Source organism: Leptodactylus fuscus, chromosome 7 (genome assembly GCF_031893055.1).
Source record: "Leptodactylus fuscus isolate aLepFus1 chromosome 7, aLepFus1.hap2, whole genome shotgun sequence".
NCBI classification, from domain to species: domain Eukaryota; kingdom Metazoa; phylum Chordata; class Amphibia; order Anura; family Leptodactylidae; genus Leptodactylus; species Leptodactylus fuscus.
The window spans coordinates 73,289,141-73,308,259 of NC_134271.1; the positions used below are offsets into that span (position 1 = coordinate 73,289,141).

Genomic DNA, 19,119 nt, shown 5'->3' on the forward strand with positions numbered 1-19,119 from the left:
TTGCTCCTCAATCACGCCGAAACAGCCGAACGGATTACGCTCAAATTGCACGCATACCTAGAATGGCACCCGGCATGAAACATAGGAGCTTGCTTATCCCCGTAGGCTGCCGGGTTTGGCCACCGCGAGCCCCGGAATCACGGTTCTTGTGAAGGGCCTGATGGTTAAGGACCTGAGATGACATCACCGCTGTTCGCTGATTGGAGCTAGCGATAGGGGGGCATAGCTAAACAGGCTCCAGCCGACTGCAGAGCCTTTGCACTGTGATCCGATTGGATCGGCCTACAGAGGGGGCGGAGCTATTGAGGCTCAAGCCGGCCGCCGAGCGACAGGAAGAACATGGCGTTGCCCGGAGTACACAACATTCAGCCAACGGTCGAGCCCGGAGTGGAAAGATAAGTCCACCGGGGCCACAAGGGTGGGAAAAGGAATCAGGGACTGGGACACTTCCCCAAACCGCCATCTTCCCCTAACACGCCATGCATGCCTGCACAGTCACACTCACAGCACAGTCTGCAGACCCTATGCTCACCGGGACACTAGGCGCACGGGAGGGGGGGGGAAGAGGCAGAGGTCGCGGCTGGGGGGTTAGGAGGGGGGGTCCGTGGTCGTGGGGGGGGGGGAAGGGGGCCGAGGTCGCAGGGGAGGGGGAAGGGGTTCTGCTGTAAAGAAGGCTGGGGTCACAGGAGGGGTGGAAAGGGGGCCCGGGGTCACGGGGGGTTTGCAAGGGGGCCGGGGTCACGGGGGTTTTGCAAGGGGGCCGGGGTCATGGGGGGGAGGGGGCCAGGGTCCCGGAGAGGGGGGATGTGGTCGCAGGGGGGGGGAGAGGCTTGGAGTCGCGGAGTGGGTGGGTTGTGGACAGGGGGCCAGGGTCGCGGGGTGGTGGAATGGGGACCGGGGTCGTTAGAAAGGGGTCGGGGTTGGGGGAGGTGGTGGAAAGGGGGCCGGGGTTTGCGAGGGGGGGGGGCAGGCAGGTGGTGGCAGGGGACAGTGGGCAATGAGAGCTAAAAGCCATTTATACTTATTTTAGGTGGTGGTGGGGGGGAATCCTTCCCTGCTCCAGTCTGCAAATCAGAATAAATTCCTGGATCAGTGACCAATCCCCAGAAATCTAGTAACTGTAATCTGTAACATTGCAGCAGACCTTTCTCCATAACAACTATGACAAAGAGTTTTATAAACTTACAGCACTTACAGTAAAGAACACCCATGTATGTCATTGTAGAAGCCTTCTTTTCTCTCAATGTAAAGCATGTCACCTTGATGCAGTAGAAGTCCTGAGAATGAAGAGATCCCAACAGAGACAATTGATATATTTATATCAATATATTTCCAAATGATATAAACCTAGTTGTGATAATCTGTCAGGGTACTATGGTTCACCCATTACATTTATTATCTTGGTTGTCTACCTTTGAAAAGTTCTGTCAAGTTCTGTCTTGTGCACAGACTTCCAAAGCTGAACACAATATCCCATGTGTGGTCTGACCAGTGGCGTAACTAGGAATGGCGGGGCCCCGTGGCGAACTTTTGACATGGGGCCCCCCCGACACTGAAGATCTCGACCGAGTCCCTCCTACGCATTCCTGCACGCTCTATTATGTCCCATAGTGTCCCCTGCACACAGTATTATGTCCCTTAGTGGCCCCTGCACACAGTATTATACCCAATAGTGGCCCCTGCACACAGTATTATGTCCCATAGTGGCCCCTGCACACAGTATTATGTCCCTTAGTGGCCCCTACAGGACTAAATACTGTCACTGCTGACCGCTATACCAGGACAAATTGTGGATAAAAAAAAATCTGGTCCTGTGCATTACAATTTAGTAACTCCATGTGCCTCATATTAATAACAGTTAACCCTATCATGTCCCTCACATTAAGCCTTGTGTACCTCACATAAGAGTTACTGATATGTGAGAGACATGGAGGTAATAATAAAGTATCTTCATTACTATTACCCCCAAATGTCTCACATATCAGTAACTCTTATGGTGAGGCAAACAGGGGGTTAATGTGAGGGAGATGATGGGGTTAACTGCTATTACTATGAGGCACATGGAGTTACTAAAACACAAGTAATCCCCCCAAATGCCTGATAGTAATAAGTATAGTAACCCCAGTACGTACCTGTGTATCTTCAGTTTCATTTTCCTAGAGCAGCTTCTTCCTCTTCTCTTCTGTGCAGGAGCTCGGCAGGGATAAGCCCCGCCTCCTCCTCTCATTGGTGGGCAGAGGACAGCAGAGAAAGGGAGGGGTGAGAGAGGGAGAGCGTCCTGCAGCGCTGACAGGAGCCAGAGCTGCAGCTCCTGTGTCTCCGTTGCAGCAGCTTCGGGGCCCCCTGTTGGTGGAAAGTATTCCACCAGCAGGGGGCCCCGATCATTATACTCGGGGGTCCGAAAAGACCTCCGAGCATAATGATAGCAGCAGTAGCAGCTGTCACCGGGCCCCTAATGTCCCGGGCCCTGTGGCAGCTGCTACCGCTGCTATGGTGGTAGTTACGCCACTGGGTCTGACCATTGATTTGTAAAGTGGCAGAGCTACATTTTTATTCTGTGCATCCATGTATCCTTTATGTTTAATCAAAGTATATTGAAAAGTTTTTGAATACAAGGAAAGGGGAAACAGGGAAGGAAACCAAATAAAAGTAATCAAGGGTAAGGCTCGCAGGCCTCACAATAACAGGGGCCGACCGGAACTCCCCGATCAGCCAGGTACAACATATTATAAAACATCTGCATCAGACAAGGCACTCAGAGTGAAAAATTCAGGGACACTGAAACACAACAAGACAAAAGGGATACAAGGAAGAGGCAAAGAAAAAGGGGGAGCAGGTATGACACAGACGGAGAGACAAGGACAGGTAACACAGGGGAGAAAGACAAGGAATGGGGGAGAAGGACCAGAGTGAATAAAATTATGAGAAAGAGGAAGAGAATTTGGAAGAGTCTTGAAACACGACCCAGGGCCGCCAGGTATTGTCAAGCCTGAAGGGATCCGGAGAGTCCTCTGTAACCAGGGCCTCCATCCTCCTAATAAGAAGAAGCTCCTGCAGAAATTCCAGCATAGAAGGCAGAGTAGTACTGCGCCAATGCCTAGGGATGACAGTCCTGGTGGCTGTAAGAAAGTGTCGCAAGAGGTCCTTTTTAATCTTAGAAACCTTACCGGGAAGGAACGAAAGGAGAGCCACCTGGGAAGATGGAGCAATAGGGTGATCACACACTTTAGAATATGGGGAAAAGACCGCATTTCAGAAGGGTCTAATGACATCGCACTCCCACCATACATGGAGCATAGTGCCTCTCTCGGTACCACAGCGCCAACACCGATCAGAAACAGATGGATAGATCCTGTGAAGAAGGTCCGGACACCTATACCAATGGGTTAGAATTTAAGATTCTCTTCTGCGCACTACAGGGCAAGGCCATTTTATGGGTCAATATGAAGGATTTGTTCCAGTCGGGAGGTGACAGACTAGAGGTGAGTTCGGAGTTCCAGGACCCCACATAAGGAGGAAGCCCGGGAGTGGCATCCTCAAGGAGGATATAATATAGTAGAGAAAGAGCACGCGGAGTAGCATCTGCGCACGAGAGAGTAGACTCCAGGGTGGACAAGGGGGAAGAGAGAACGGGCGGGAATGAGAACTTCCTCAGGAAGGAAGACAACTGGCCATATTCCATGTCTCCTTTAATGCACCGCACAATCTTATTTGCATTAGCCGCAGCTGCCTGACACTGGCTGCTATAGTTGAGTTTACTGTCAACTACAATTCCTAAGTCCTTTTCCATGTCAGTTTTACCCAATGTTTTCCCATTTAGTAAGTAATCTTGGCATGTATTCCTCTTCCCATGTGCATAAATTTCCATTTATTAATATTAAACCCAATTTGCTACTTCTCTGGCCAAGCTTCTAAGTCGCAGATATGTATTTGTATCAGGATACAGCCCTTTGTTGTGGTAATTATCATACACAGTTTAGTATCTACAAAAATTGCTATTTTACTGTGCAGACCTTGTGTAAGATCATATAGAAATATACTAAACAGAATAGAGCTCAATACTCTGCTCTCCGGCACTCTGCTAGCAACAATAAGCCAGTCTTATAGAAAACCTCTTTAAAGGGGTTTGTCTAGGCCAACTTTTTTTTAGTCTCAAAATAAATACCTGATCTGTAGAGGGCTGACACATGGCCACATCATCTGTACAGAGCCATTTCCCGCCCCCGTTCTGTACAGGGCGCTCAGCTCCAACTGACTTCAATAAATGCTGAGATGCAATGAAGGTCCCCAGCCCCTATACAGTGGACAGAGCTTTCTGCTTTCAGCCCTGTATTGTGTACAGGATGGGCGCTGGAAGTGGCTCCATACATCTGATCGGTCAGATATTTATGGCCTCTCACTATCCCTCTGGTTAAAGAGCTCCTTTTCCCTCTTCAGCTTTCAATGGGCCCTGTGCATTACACGTCGTGATGAGGTAATATGTGGGGCACAGGGATCCCTGGAGAATGAAGGGGAAAAAGGAGGCCATGAGAAGGAGCGGAGATAGGTAAGTTAATGGTGGACCAGGGGATTTACCAGTACCTCAGTCCAAACCTGATGAGTGGCCAATAAGTCTGGCATTCTATCTTTTGTGCACCCCCTCCCCCCATGGCTGCTGGTCTTTTCCTCTTTGCTAACCATCTCCAGCCCAGCTCTTCCATCAGCTACTTGACTTTACCTCAGGCTATCCTTGCTTCTACCATTAGCCCCCGGGCCATACACTCTAGAGAAAAGTGGTCTGACTTGGCCCTCTCTTCTTGGAAATTGTCTGTGAATCGTGGGTCACTCTGCTATGGACAATTCTCTTATGCCCTAAAGCTGTTGCTCTTTTATGACAGCAATTAAACTCCGGCTATTTTTTAAATTATGTTTGCCTTGGCCTTTTGACTTCTATTATACTTTTTCTGAAAGATTTGCCTTATTTTTCCTGTATGACATTGCCTCATACTAAACAAGGTAAAATCATTAATAAACTTAAACACTTTGAATGGCCAAACAAACCACCAGAACTGAAGATGGTGCCAGCAGAATAAACTATTGGGCCAGACAAAAGTCGCATTATCCTATACACAGTGTAGTAGTGGGTTTAGGTAGTACAGTGGTACACATTGTATGGCTGGTGAGCAGCATGCCTCTTGGCATATTGTCTTGGTACAAGCTGATCTGCAGGGGTTCTGGCTGTGGGGAGTGTGGTCCTCTAGAGACAATTCCATTGGTGGGCTCTAGACATCCCAGTCTGCCAATTACTAAATAGGCAGTCCATCAGGACAGTACCTGTAGCTGAGAAGGGAGGCTTATTGTAGCTGGTTGGTAAAATTGCTGCAGTGTGATATCTTATAACAGAAGACTACAAAACAATGAAAAGTCATTGAAAGGTATTTTTCCAATTACATTTCATTGTTTTTTGTTGTCTACTGTAAAAATATATCACACTGCAGTAATTTTACCAATTGCAGAAATTCTGTTTAAATATATACATCTGTATATTGTGTTATTGTATGCTATCAAAAGAAAAGAACTACACTCTGTAATTTCAGAGTGCAGAATAAAAGAGTGCATGATAAGTGTATAGTCAAGACTTCACCTACAAATATTTTATGTTTATGAAGAACCACAGACAACCATTTTCACATGGTTGGAGATCTATAGGGCAGAAATTAACCCTGTGAATCCCTCATCAGTGAGCGGTGTTGGAAAATGACCTGCCAACCTTCAGCTTCAAGATTGATCCAGCTAAATGCTCAGATTAAGGGTAAGATACATGACAGAAAATACACGTTCACCATTGCCTTGAAGTCACTCAGAACACAAAGCTCTTTAGATCTCTAGAAAACGGTTCATGAGAGATGTGTTAGAAGGAAACACTCAATGCTATGCCCCTGGGTAAGGAGCAAAGAGCAAATAAATGTAAGGTTTATCTAAGGAAGTGGTTCTTAACCTTGTTTGAGGTACCGAACCCACCAGTTTCATATGCATATTCACCGAACCCTTCTTTAGTGATAAATTAAATATGATTTTTTTTTCCAAATTCAAGACATAGGTATATGTTTTTTTTACTGGCACACAAAATGAACCGTGCATATGGCCTAGGGTTCAATCGAACCCTGGTTAAGAACCACTGATCTAAGGGATGAATGGTTTAGCAATAACCCCAAAGATCTCTGTATGTGATGAATGGAACTCTTAGTTTGGGATCTAATTGTAATAACCATACAACAAGCTAAGCTTTCGGTTAAAGTACTATATTCAAAACGTCAGCGACAAGCTCATACACCCAATACCATTGATCAAAACTTACAGGTTTAGAGTGGAAATGACTTATTACTAAAACCTATGAAACAGAGAAGACCTGTTCAGGACTGTGAGGTTCTAGATAAGTAATATCAACGTGAGATAATCCAAAAAGATGTAATAGACATTTTTGGTGGCTTTTAGTGCTCCCACATATTTTCATTGGATACAGGTACAATCAATATCTGGACATGAGGCAGGCCACCCAGGATGGTCAAGTTTGGACAGTTGGTAGGCATGATATCTATTATTGAAAAATGCACAAGTAATGGTAATACATCATTGACAGAAACAATTTTCAAATTATGAAATATCATATTACTGGAAAACTCTACATGCAGTTATGACTCAGGCAGACCACTAGTAGAGAAGATCATTTGACCTGCTTACAAGCATGAGCAGCTCCCACCGTTTCCTTGTCCATCATCTAGACAGAGGTGCACCTTCATTGCACACCCCTGTCTCCGCCTGGATCACATCCAGGTGCGCTTGAGATAGTCAACACCTATAAGTACCTGGGTGTGCTGCTCAATAATAAGGGTCACTAACAGCCCAGTGGTTTGTCCAGGCCATCCTCCAGCCTAAATGTTGACTCTAATTGTAGGGCTTTCAAATGGCTTTTTTCAGCAGGATAATGTTCACCCACACACAGCAAGGATTTCCCAGGAATGTCCAGATTGCAACCATGCCTTGGCTTATCCAATTGCAAAATTTAATACCAGTTGAGCATTTATAGGACCAACTGGGATGCCAGCTTTGGCAACCTATGAGCATGCAGGATCTACAGGTCCAATTGCAACATCTGTGGGAACATGTGCCGTAGGAAACCATACAGAACCTGTATGCCTTCTTTGTAATCGTATCTCATGTAGTAGCCTGCTTTTGATGGCTCAGGGTACTATAGTTACTTTCAATTGTATAGCATTACCAACTAAACTTATCCATTTACGCTAATATTGTAATCAAGTGCATACTGTATATCCTTATTGCATTCACACATGGAATGTTTTATTAAATGGATATTTTTTTTTAATCAGTGAATGCATATAGATAAGCCATTATAAAACAAAACTGAATATTGATGTCGCTGGATAATATTGGCTGGTTCTCGTGTCATTATGTAAGTGTCCATTGGGTAGATATGTTATGTAGTATGATTCTTAGTGATTCCTCCACAATACCTCTGAAGACTGTTAAAAATTATTCATTTGCCTTTGATGAGTCTTCTCTACCTTCTTTGCAGGTCACTAAAATGTTGGCAGTGGTGGTTGTCCTCTTTGCTCTTCTGTGGATGCCCTACCGGACTTTAGTTCTAGTGAACTCCTTTGTGGAAAATCCATATCTGGATCCCTGGTTCCTTCTGTTCTGTCGCATCTGTGTTTATGCCAACAGTGCCATCAACCCTGTCATATACAACCTCATGTCACAGAAGTTCCGCACAGCATTCAAAAGGTTGTGCAAGTGTGGCCAAGTGGATACCCAAAGAAGGAACACATACATGACCACCACCAGCTACAGCATGGTGAGGGATCCTACTAATGCCAGGCCAGAGAAGAAAGAAAAGCCACCATCAGAAAACCCAACCAATGTATCTAAACAATCTGACAAGCTAAAGGTGGAAGGGGAATTGTATTATAGTGTCGTTTAGGACCATTGTGTGCTCTAAACTAGATGCAACTAGCAAAGATAAAGATCAACTGCAGGTGCAACAAAGATATCTGTGACTATAGAAGCACAGGGGTTCAGACTCTCAGCAAGATCAGACAAGTAAAGTCAAGAACCCGAGACTCCTCTCAATGATTAAAATCCATTTTCAGATGACAAACCATTATCATAGTGACACATTATAGATATACATTCTTTAATTTACCTTGCTTCAGAGCTCCAGACTATGCCCTGAAATTACCCCATGCAGTTAGGTGTATGACCTCAGGTCCCCACTCCTGCCTTTATTACTACCCCATAAATCTACAGGTATTGTGGGCTGGGAGGTGAGATGGGGTTCATGTATTTTGTAGGTATATTACAACAGAAAATCTAGGACACTTGCCCGGTTGGATGGGTTCTTAAACACCACCAAGAAATGGAACACTTACTGATTTTGCAGTAGAGCCCAATCTCTTCGCTGTTTATTCTTGGTGACCAACATTTTGTGTCCTAGAACTGGTTTCTAGAGCTAATTTTGTACATCTAATGTACATTAGATGTACATCCTGATAATTCAGAAAAACCAGCTAACCATCTTACGTATGATGGGGCCTTCAGAGTATCGCCATTTCAGATATCTGAGGTGTTGTGCTAGTGTATGGGGGAGTTGGGAGTGGTAGCTGTTGGCTAACTGCATCAAATGCATGTGTCCATGAAAGATGTGTATGGATGCTCAAGTTCAAAATCGGGGAAATCATTACCAAGTAAGAAGATGGGGAGATCTGGCCTTAAACTGATCCATTATTTCATTTCACCCTTCAACCCACCATTCTTTATTCTATTTCCTCCATATACAATTAGTAAATTCAGTTTGTAGGCGAAGCAAGTGTTATAGCTACATGGGCAGTCACACGCGTGTCCTGGTGCCTTATAAGGCTTAAAATCCTCTAATGCATAAGAGCCCTATAAAAGATTATGCATTGGGGCAGAGAAGCTAAAGGCAAAGGCCCCATATTGGGGCAACGCAGCTTTTTTTGTTGCACATTTTGCTGCGTTTTTTTGGGGGGTCAAAACCAAGAATGGCTACAAAAAGAATGGAAATATATAGGAAGTACTTATACTCTGCAAACTTTCTGTGAAAAGCGATGAAGGAAAAACCGCAATGCGCTACCACCGTGGTTTTTCTCACAGCGTTTTTTTCCTGTGGCACACAACATGGGGCCTTAGCCTCAAAAGTGTTTTCTGGGACTAAAAAAATGATTTCCTATCCTTAGTAAAGGGCATTAATATTAGATAGAAGGGGTTTGATTCCTGCCGATCAGCTGTTTGTAGAGGCTGTGGCACTTATACTGCTACCTCTTTGTAGCTAAACACTTCCAGGCAATGTAACCCTATTGATCACACATTCATGACCTACCTACAATGAGCCAATGCTTCGCAGAGTTCTATTCCAATGTAAAAATCCAGATTTGTTAATATTGCTTTGTCTTTTTACTCTTTGCTCTGCTGAATGGATGAGAAGGTACATAGAGGTACGGGCTTATGGGACAAGCTATTTTCCATCTCCTGAATGGGACTTTGGAAAGGAATGGATTTAGTTGCTCCTCCTATTTCAGATTTATTAGATCCTCTGTGGAAGGTAGTGAATGTGGTGACAGGTCCCTTTAAGATGGTCATATTGGCTGAATTATCTGTTTATCCATATTCACCAGTTTGCCCTCAATATCCCTGACCTCAGTGCTTCTAGTGGTCATGCTGATGCTTAGCCTATCATCCCTGAGATATGGAAGGAGCCTTAATGCTTTATGCAAGACAAGGTAATCATTGATTTTCCATTTTCACGCTCAACACACAAATCCATCGTCTTTAATTTGGTTTGTAGCTATTGAGTACAAGTTAAAAATATATGTAAAAAGGGTAGGTGATACTGGAACCGTGCTGCCACTATTACAGTCTGTAATAGGGTGAAGCTGTGTGTGAATGGCTTATCGCCATGTGTTTACTGCTCATACGCATAGTGGTGAACAATGAATCAATACAAACGCTTTTAGGGTTTTATTACATTTGCTTTTTGACGTGAGTGAAAGGGGACATGTGCGGGTTTACACAGTGCTTTTATTCTGTACGCAGCTTTTAATTGCAGTTATGCTTAGCACAGTTGCCATGCTTTTCACCTGTATGCCGAGGCCACTAAATCGTAAACCTATGGTGTACCGGTATAGTGGAATTGTGCCGCCTGTTGCATAGTTATTCAGCATAGGGCTAAGTTTACACTGTGGGTTTTGGCCCCAAAACTGACGTGAGTTTAAAAAACGCTTGTGTTTTTCAGAAACGTATGCGTTTTCCTGTAAAAGCACTAAGTAAATCCAGCCTTATATATTTTGGCTCACCTTGGTACAGTCTGCAGCACATTTAACCTCCAGTGATGTGATACAGACAGTATTAAAAGAAGCCCACCAGATTTTCGCACAGACAAATGGATATGCTCAGTCTAGCCCAAGTACAGACAAGAGCAGCATGTAGCAGAATGTCACCCACTCTGCTATCAAAATATTCAGCTTGTTGTTCATTACAGGTACTATTAGGCTTAGTTCACACGTGAAAAAAGCCTAGCTGATTTTGTCACTGATTTTTCAGCGTCGCTTTTTTTGGACACTGTTTTTTGCATTGGACGCTGTTTTGACACAGTTTTTGACGCTTTTTCGGTCGCTGTTTTTTTTTTTTGCACTACAAAAAAGTACATGATAAAAACCGCTAGCGGTTTCAGTCGCTGTTTTTGCCAAAACAGCTGCAAAAATAAGCGACCAAAAACCGCTAGCGGTTTTTTCAGTGCCCCATAGACTCCAATTCATTTTTTCAGGCGTTAAACGCCTGAAGAAAGGTCATGTCGCTTCTTTTTCTGCTAGCAAGCTAGCAGAAAAAAAAAACTAGCAATTCACATAGGGCTACATTTTATGGAGGCTGATTTGGCCGCGAAATCAGCTGTCAAAATCAGCGTCCATGTCCCCGTGTGAACGAGCCCTAAACCCCTCAGGAAAGCAGTGACCAATTGCCCGTTGACACATTTCATGTCCGTACAGATTCTTAGATAGCATTCACATGGTGCTGAGTGCAGTCTGAACTTGGTGCATTGGGAAATCTCTGTATTAAATGTGACCAACTACTGTGAGTGAATGCACCCTCATAGCAAAAGACTAGCTTCACACATTGCAGTTCTGTTATGTTTTTTTGTTGTAGTTTTATTTGTTTTTTTTTTCAATCATAGCAAAAAATGCAACAGAACAGTACTGTGTGAACACAGCGGCAAAGATATGTCCAGCTTGGGGGGCAGCAACCCAAAAGAACATAGCAGCACCCATGCACTGAAAATCTTCAAATGCCTTGGTCACATTTGATTGAGGGTTTATGCTTGCAACCAAGGAGACTGATCGCTAGCATTACCGCCAGCTAGTTTTAAAGTCTCAAACTGAATTCAAACGGACTGATGGCATACTGATGTGTGAACATACCCTTAGGCATATGGCCAGCTGAAAGGCAAATATTTTAGGAAACCACCCCCCACAAACACACTGCTGAGAATAATCACTGCTAATTAATATTTTAGATAATTTCTAATACTTAAACAATTAGAGGCAATAGTATCGATCAGAAGATTGGAGACTCTAAAGATTTTTATGTATCCTTTCTTGAAAATGGCCACATGTCCACCCTACATATAAAAATAGCCTAATAGACACTGAATTTGATATATCATATGTTAAAACTGTTGTTGCACTTAATACAACCTTTTGCTATGTGATATCCCATCTATTTTCAAAAACTATTTTTTTTCCTGTTTGTCAAACTGTGACACGGATATATTGTTGCACCACAACAAAAGAATACTTTGCTAGAAAGCCCGGTGTCCTTCTTAACTTATCCTATGCATCAGACTTGGGGAAACTAAAATATCTAACATGGGGGGCTTTTCTCACAGAGAACCTACATTTCTGTTCCTTGAACTGGTGTAATATATTTTATGTGATGGCATCTTCCAAATATTTATGTATTAAAGGGGTTGTGACCACCCCAGGTACATCTTCATAGTATCCTGTGACTCTCCGTCTCGCCACTTCCAGAGACGGGGGTCACATACTATATCCCCTCTCTCTCTCTCTTCCTCCCATACCCAGCCCTCACTTCCCGTCCTATTCCCTTACGACACTTCTCTCGTCCCAAGCCGTCCTCTCACTACACCCCTCCCCATCATACTTACCATTCCTTCCTGCCGTCTCCTGTCAGGTTACATCATCAGCGGTGCGCGCAGTGAGCGATTGCAGGCTATTGCGCATGAGTGAGCCGCCTGGTGCCATCACAAAAATGGTTGCTGGCGGTGAATTGGGCAGGCTAGCTAGGGAAAAAAAGTGAAAGGAAAGTGACTGTGAGAGTGAGGAGTGGTAATGGATATGTAGTATTCTAATGATGGCTGCTGAGCGTGTAGTGGGCAGGCTAGCTAAGGAAATAGGGTAGGGGTAGTGTGTAAGAAAGGGAGGGGGTCAGTCAGTGAGAGAGGGAGAAGAAGTGAGGCATCCTGGAACTTGTAGAAAACACAGAGAGGAAGTTATGGATGTAAACAAATGCAGAGGATGCAATGCGCTCACTGAGAACCCCAGAAATCATGCAAAACACTGCTAAAGGTATTTGGTGGCATTTATTAACCCATTAATAGCAGTAACAGACCTTTTTTGTACAATAATTTTTTTTTGCCCAGAAAACCCCTTTAATATATTTGCCTATGGTCCCTGCTGTAAGTAGTAACTAACACTGGGCAATAACCATACTTTTCTTTCTTTTCTTACCATCCAGTAATTAATCCTCTTGATTGATTATATTGACTTACATTGAAGTGCTGTAAAACCAATGTCGTATATTCTCAAGTCTGGATGAAATACTAGCTACCTCATTATTAACCTGTTGCTCAGTAGAACATTTACCGTATACATTGATGGTATATTGCAGATGGCACAATCTACCATGTAGCTTGCGGTAGGCTTGCGATAAGTGTGTGTCTGAACAGAGACTTGACTGGCATTACCTTCCTAGGTAGAGGCTTCACTTTGTGGAAAAGCTTTTGTTTTTTGTTGTTTGCTTTGTTGCAGATTTTGCTTCATTTTAAGATCCAAAACCATTAGTGGATTTGGCAGAAGAGACAGTCCTTCCTTTATATTTCCCATAACCCTTGAAGCTACTCTTGACTTTGGCTCAAAACACACAGCAAAATATGCAACAAAAACCACAACTTTTCTGCATTGTGTGGCCTCAATCTAAGGCTATATTCAGATAACCTTATTTTTCATGTGCCAAACATCTGTGAAATACAAAGTTTTTGGACATTTTTTGGCCTTATTCATGTGACAGTGAAAAATGGCCATCGCGCGAGTGTTTTAAAACCTGTTATTGTATATGGTTATATTTGCATGACTATTTTTATTTTTTTATTCTTTTATTGTTTTTTTTAACCATCAGAACTGACAAATAAGATGACTGATTATTTTGATGGAAGATTTTCACTGCCCGTTAAAAAACAAACATTTGAATACACCCATAGGGGCACATTTGTTAAGCTACTTGTGCCTTTTTTTTTTGCAAAAAAAATTTGCGCTTTTTTTGTTATCTTTTTCTGCTATATGCTTTGTTAATAATTCGTGGATCCTTTTTTCCTGTCTTCACCAGTTTTGCTTTTGCCAGGAAAGGGGATTGTGGTCTAAATGGAAAATCTTTTTCATGCTGTATTTATGACTTGCATCTCTTTAAAAAATGGGCAGTAAAGATACAAATGCACATCAGTCCATGGGCAGCATAAAAAAGCCCATCAGGACAGACACAGACAGTGTTAAAATTGCTTTCCCGTAGATATAATGGGAAGAGAAAGTCCACGGAGGAAAACTCTATGAACTTTCTCTTCAAAGGGCTGCGGAATGAACCACAATGCGATTACGCAGCGGTTTTTCCCGCAGCGCTTTATCACTGCATTTACAGCCCGTGGGGCCTTAGCCATAGGTTGTGGCCCCAAGTTGCGGAAACGCAACTTCTTTTGTTGCAGATTTTGCTGCAGTTTTTTGAGCCAAAGCCAGAAGTGACCACGAAAGGAATGAGTAATATATAGGAAGCTCTTACACTTCTACCTTCTGCTCAATCCACTCCTGGTTTTGGCTCAAAAAAACGCAACAAAATCTGCAACAGAAAAAGCTGCGTTTCTACAATGTGGGGCCTCAGCCTTAAGATGTTTATCTTCAGCCCTTTGGCAGATCAACTACATTTGGGGAAACATCCTAACAATCTTATTTTTAGCGACAGTTTCTACTAAGGGTCCATTCACATGGAGGAAAATTGTGAGGAATTTGGTGTGGAATTTCAGCGCTTAAAAAAAGCCTCCCATTGACTTCAATGGGTTCCTTTTTCTGCTAGCACAAAAAGGAACCCATTGAAGTCAATGGAAGGCTTTTTTTCAGCGCTGAAATTCCACACCAAATTCCTCACCATTTTCCTCCATGCGAATGGACCCTAAGATGAGTTGTATCTGCCAGTTATCTATAGACAAATGTGCGTATGGCCTGCTTAAATGCAAAACAAGAAAAGATAGATAGATAGATAGATAGATAGATAGATAGATAGATAGATAGACCAATCCAATGAAAGCTGAAAGTAACACAAGCCAAAAGCATTATTGTTCTAGTAATGGTGAATTCATGGCTACCACGAGATGAACCCAGATGACATGACTTCCTCTATGTACCATCCATACCAGAACATATTGTAACAAAGCCTGATCCGTAGAGCTATGAATTGGACTCACTTTGGGGCCCCCTCCTGTGACAGATCCAGATATCAATCCCTTGTTATATTCAGGGATTGTATATTTGCTCAAAGCCTTGTCAGTGGGATTCCCTATACCCCACAACAACAATAGCATCTTCCAGATGAAATGTGATCATTGTATAATGGAAAGTTCTGCAGCTTTATGGTTTTGCATTTCAGTTTTTTATATTGAATAGAAATACAAAAGCTGAGAACCTATAAAGGCTCAGAGCTGTTTCTTTGCTATAGTTTTATCCATTTTGGACAATTGTCTGAGAGTTAAACACAAGCAGCACAAGTCTGTCTCCTATCTTATTTATTTCTATTACTTCTATAGGACCAACATATTACATAATGATTTCCAGATGTCATCACCCTGTCGGATAGGACTCACAATTGTAATTCTCTGTCTGTATATCTTCAGGGGGGGTGGGGGGTCCTGCTAGTTTCTTACAATATTGCCGGTTAAGATTAAGGCCCCATGTAGTGTCCAACGACAAAATGTTCTGTGGGAAAAACCGCGGCAGCATTACATTGCATTCCTATTTACTGATATCAAGCATAGATCATGATTCATGAACATGATGGTGCATGAGTGCAGACCCTTTCATTATACAGTGATTAAATTTTACTTCCACATGACTGGATGACCCAGATCATTTTCTGGTCCATGAACAGACTTTCACACTCAGATGAATACCTGGATCTTCCATATTAATGGACCTGTGATGTCCCCTATTAGCCACAGATGTTAGATTACTTATAGTGAAGTTGACAACAATCAAGTTTGGACCATGTTGAACTGGTAGCATTTTGGGTGTCTGTCCTTGGAGGGATGAGCTAATTGGGTTGGGTCTCGTATGCGGTTCCTGTTATCTTTTCTCTGGGAGAATGCCCCATAGATGCTTATCCTTTACTATGCCATAGATCTTTATGGGCACAATAAGCTGATGAAATATACTGCACATGACTGCTACTAGTCCCCTAATGCTTCTGCCTGCAATGAGCACACATCTATGAGCAGCTCTACCCTGTGTTCTACACTCTTATCTCTTCATACAATATTATATTACACCCAACAAACCAAATTTCAGGGCTCGGCTGTGTGGTCACACAGGTTACACTATACACAAGCCTCAAAGTTCTCAAGTGTCATAGTGCAAAAAAAGTTCATTGTGAAGTTATTCCAGGAAATTAATTGACTGGTTATAAGAGGTGTGTATTCATTGCTAACTGAGGTGGACCCATGTCCGTGAAATATTTTAATTTACTCATTCTGTGACCCAGGAAAAAATCTCTTCTGCTTGTACCTGTAGACCATCAACAAGCTGTTGTTAACAGATCCTCAATTATTATGTATTGCCATTTGATATTTCAATAAATTACGGAGCCCTGTTGTTTATGGACTGTGATATAAATTCTTCACAACTTAATACTAAGGCTGCACATAGCAGGCCGCAGCAAAAAAAGTGATGCAGGAAATTTTGCAGGGGCAACGCACTGAGATTTTTACAGCAGCGCTTTTCACAGAAACGAAACCTCAGCGGACTTTCGCTTCCTTTATAACTATAGGTAAACCGCTGGCTTTCCTGTATAAATGACTTTCTGTGATTTCCAGAACCACAAGGGTTTTGGAAATCACTGCGCGCCCATTGTGTATATTTCTCCTCAATGTGTGAACAGGCGCTCTTTTTTTTTTTTTGTCTTTCTTTCCTGCAGCATTTACGCCACTTGGAATCTCGGCCTTAAGTGGGTTTTTAGCCCCAATTTTTTTTTGGGTTGACATCCACAGAATAGACTATCAGATTTTATAGGTAATCTGTGTGGGGACCCTGAAACACCCCTGTAATATAAAAAGATCTGTTGCTTAATGGAAAACTTCAACAAACTACTTTTGATGAACCCCCTATTTATTCTAATGTGCCTCTATTCAATATTTGAGTGCATGAGAACATACTTAGCAGTCAAGATATGTGTAAACAGATCTGCCTTTTATGTGTTTTTTTTTTTTTAAGCAAATTTCTGATACCCATCAACTTCGATGTGGACTCAGGTACTAAGTAGAGAGACAGCAGCTCGTTGATGGATCTGCTATTACAAAGAAGCTTTGTTGTTGAATATAGTAGGACCAAAGAATGAATGTGCAGGTGCAGAGCTCTTTAGGTGATGCTTTTGTAAAATAATGTTTTTCAACTTCTATACGACAACTGGGACAGGGGGTGCTTGATGTATAGTCAAGAAGAAAATTATGTAGATGCTTATATTTTTATGTATTAAAATGATGTCATGTGGCTCCATATATATTATATCAGATTTTGTGTTTTTAAAAATAAGGTTTTTCTCTGTTACATTCTGTGGGTATTTAATAAAAATAAAAATTTTACTGATCACATATTTTTACAGTTAATACTCTTCCTCCCTATTCTTGACAAGATGTCAAAGTTATATGGCTGCTGTCAGGAACTTCGAGGACCCATGCTGGCATATTGTGTCCATTCCCTTACTTTGTATTGGAGATGACTGTATATACTGGTGTACATTAAAGGGATTCTATCATTAAAATCACATTTTTTGTCGATCACACGTAGGAATAGCCTTTCTTAAGGCTATTTCTATTCTTCTCCTACCTTTAGATGTCTTCTCTGCACCGCCGTTCAGTAGAAATCCCGGTTTTCGTCTGTATGCAAATGAGTTCTCTCGCAGCACTGGGGGCGGTCCTCAATGCTGCAAGAGAAATCTCCAGCGCCACCTCCATCTTCTTCAGGAACGTCCTCTCTGCGTGTCTGTTTCCGGAGCTGGGTTAAAACTTCTAGGCATCGGGCTTCACATGCCCGTGTCCACAAAAAAAATGGCCACTTACACAGTAAGTAAGCGGCCATTTTCTTGTGGCTCTGTCCGAACAGTGTCAATAATTTATTAAGACGTATTGCAAGCCATGCAATTGCGTAGAACCCTGCAGTATTGGGTTGTGGGACATTTTAATTAAGGCGAAAAATTACGAACCTTAATAATTTTGTTTTGACTTTTCTGGTGTAAAAACCAGTATTTTTTTTTTTTTTTTTTGGCCCTTATGTACCCATGCTATGCCCACTATTAAAGGGATTCTATTAGAGATGAGCGAACAGTGTTCTATCGAACACATGTTCGATCGGATATCAGGGTGTTCGCCATGTTCGAATCGAATCGAACACCACGTGGTAAAGTGCGCCAAAATTCGATTCCCCTCCCACCTTCCCTGGCGCCTTTTTTGCACCAATAACAGCGCAGGGGAGGTGGGACAGGAACTACGACACTGGGGGCATTGAAAAAAATTGGAAAAAGTCATTGGCTGCCGAAATCAGGTGACCTCCATTTTAGACGAATAGTGGATTTCAAATCCGGGTCATATGAGAATGTGAACTTTGTGACTATGAGACAGGGATAGCTGTACAGGCAGGGATAGCTAGGGATAACCTTTATTTAGGGGGGAATGTTATTAAAAATAACTTTTTGGGGCTCTATCGGGTGTGTAATTGTGATTTTTGTGAGATAAACTTTTTCCCATAGGGATGCATTGGCCAGCGCTGATTGGCCGAATTCCGTACTCTGGCCAATCAGCGCTGGCCAATGCATTCTATTAGCTTGATGAAGCAGAGTGTGCACAAGGGTTCAAGCGCACCCTCGGCTCTGATGTAGCAGAGCCGAGGCTGCACAAGGGTTCAAGCGCACCCTCGGCTCTGATGTAGGAGAGCCGAGGGTGCACTTGAACCCTTGTGCACCCTCAGCTCTGCTACATCAGAGCCGAGGGTGCGCTTGAACCCTTGTGCACACTCTGCTTCATCAAGCTAATAGAATGCATTGGCCAGCGCTGATTGGCCAATGTATTCTATTAGCCTGATGAAGTAGAGCTGAATGTGTGTGCTAAGCACACACATTCAGCTCTACTTCATCGGGCTAATAGAATGCATTGGCCAGCGCTGATTGGCCAGAGTACGGAACTCGACCAATCAGCGCTGGCTCTGCTGGAGGAGGCGGAGTCTAAGATCGCTCCACACCAGTCTCCATTCAGGTCCGACCTTAGACTCCGCCTCCTCCGGCAGAGCCAGCGCTGATTGGCCGAAGGCTGGCCAATGCATTCCTATGCGAATGCAGAGACTTAGCAGTGCTGAGTCAGTTTTGCTCAACTACACATCTGATGCACACTCGGCACTGCTACATCAGATGTAGCAATCTGATGTAGCAGAGCCGAGGGTGCACTAGAACCCCTGTGCAAACTCAGTTCACGCTAATAGAATGCATTGGCCAGCGCTGATTGGCCAATGCATT

At 43.1% G+C, this 19,119-nt stretch overlaps 1 protein-coding gene across 1 annotated transcript in view; it reads left to right on the forward strand.

Annotated features, from left to right (window-relative positions):
- LOC142213688 (thyrotropin-releasing hormone receptor-like) overlaps positions 1–8,501 on the forward strand; it is a 67,416-nt gene extending 58,915 nt beyond the window's left edge. Inside the window, exon 4 of the mRNA XM_075282121.1 lies at positions 7,574–8,501. Coding sequence (XP_075138222.1) covers positions 7,574–7,978 — 405 coding nt within the window. The 3' untranslated portion in view covers positions 7,979–8,501. The remainder of the gene's footprint in view (positions 1–7,573) is intronic.
- The last annotated feature ends 10,618 nt before the right edge of the window (positions 8,502–19,119 follow it).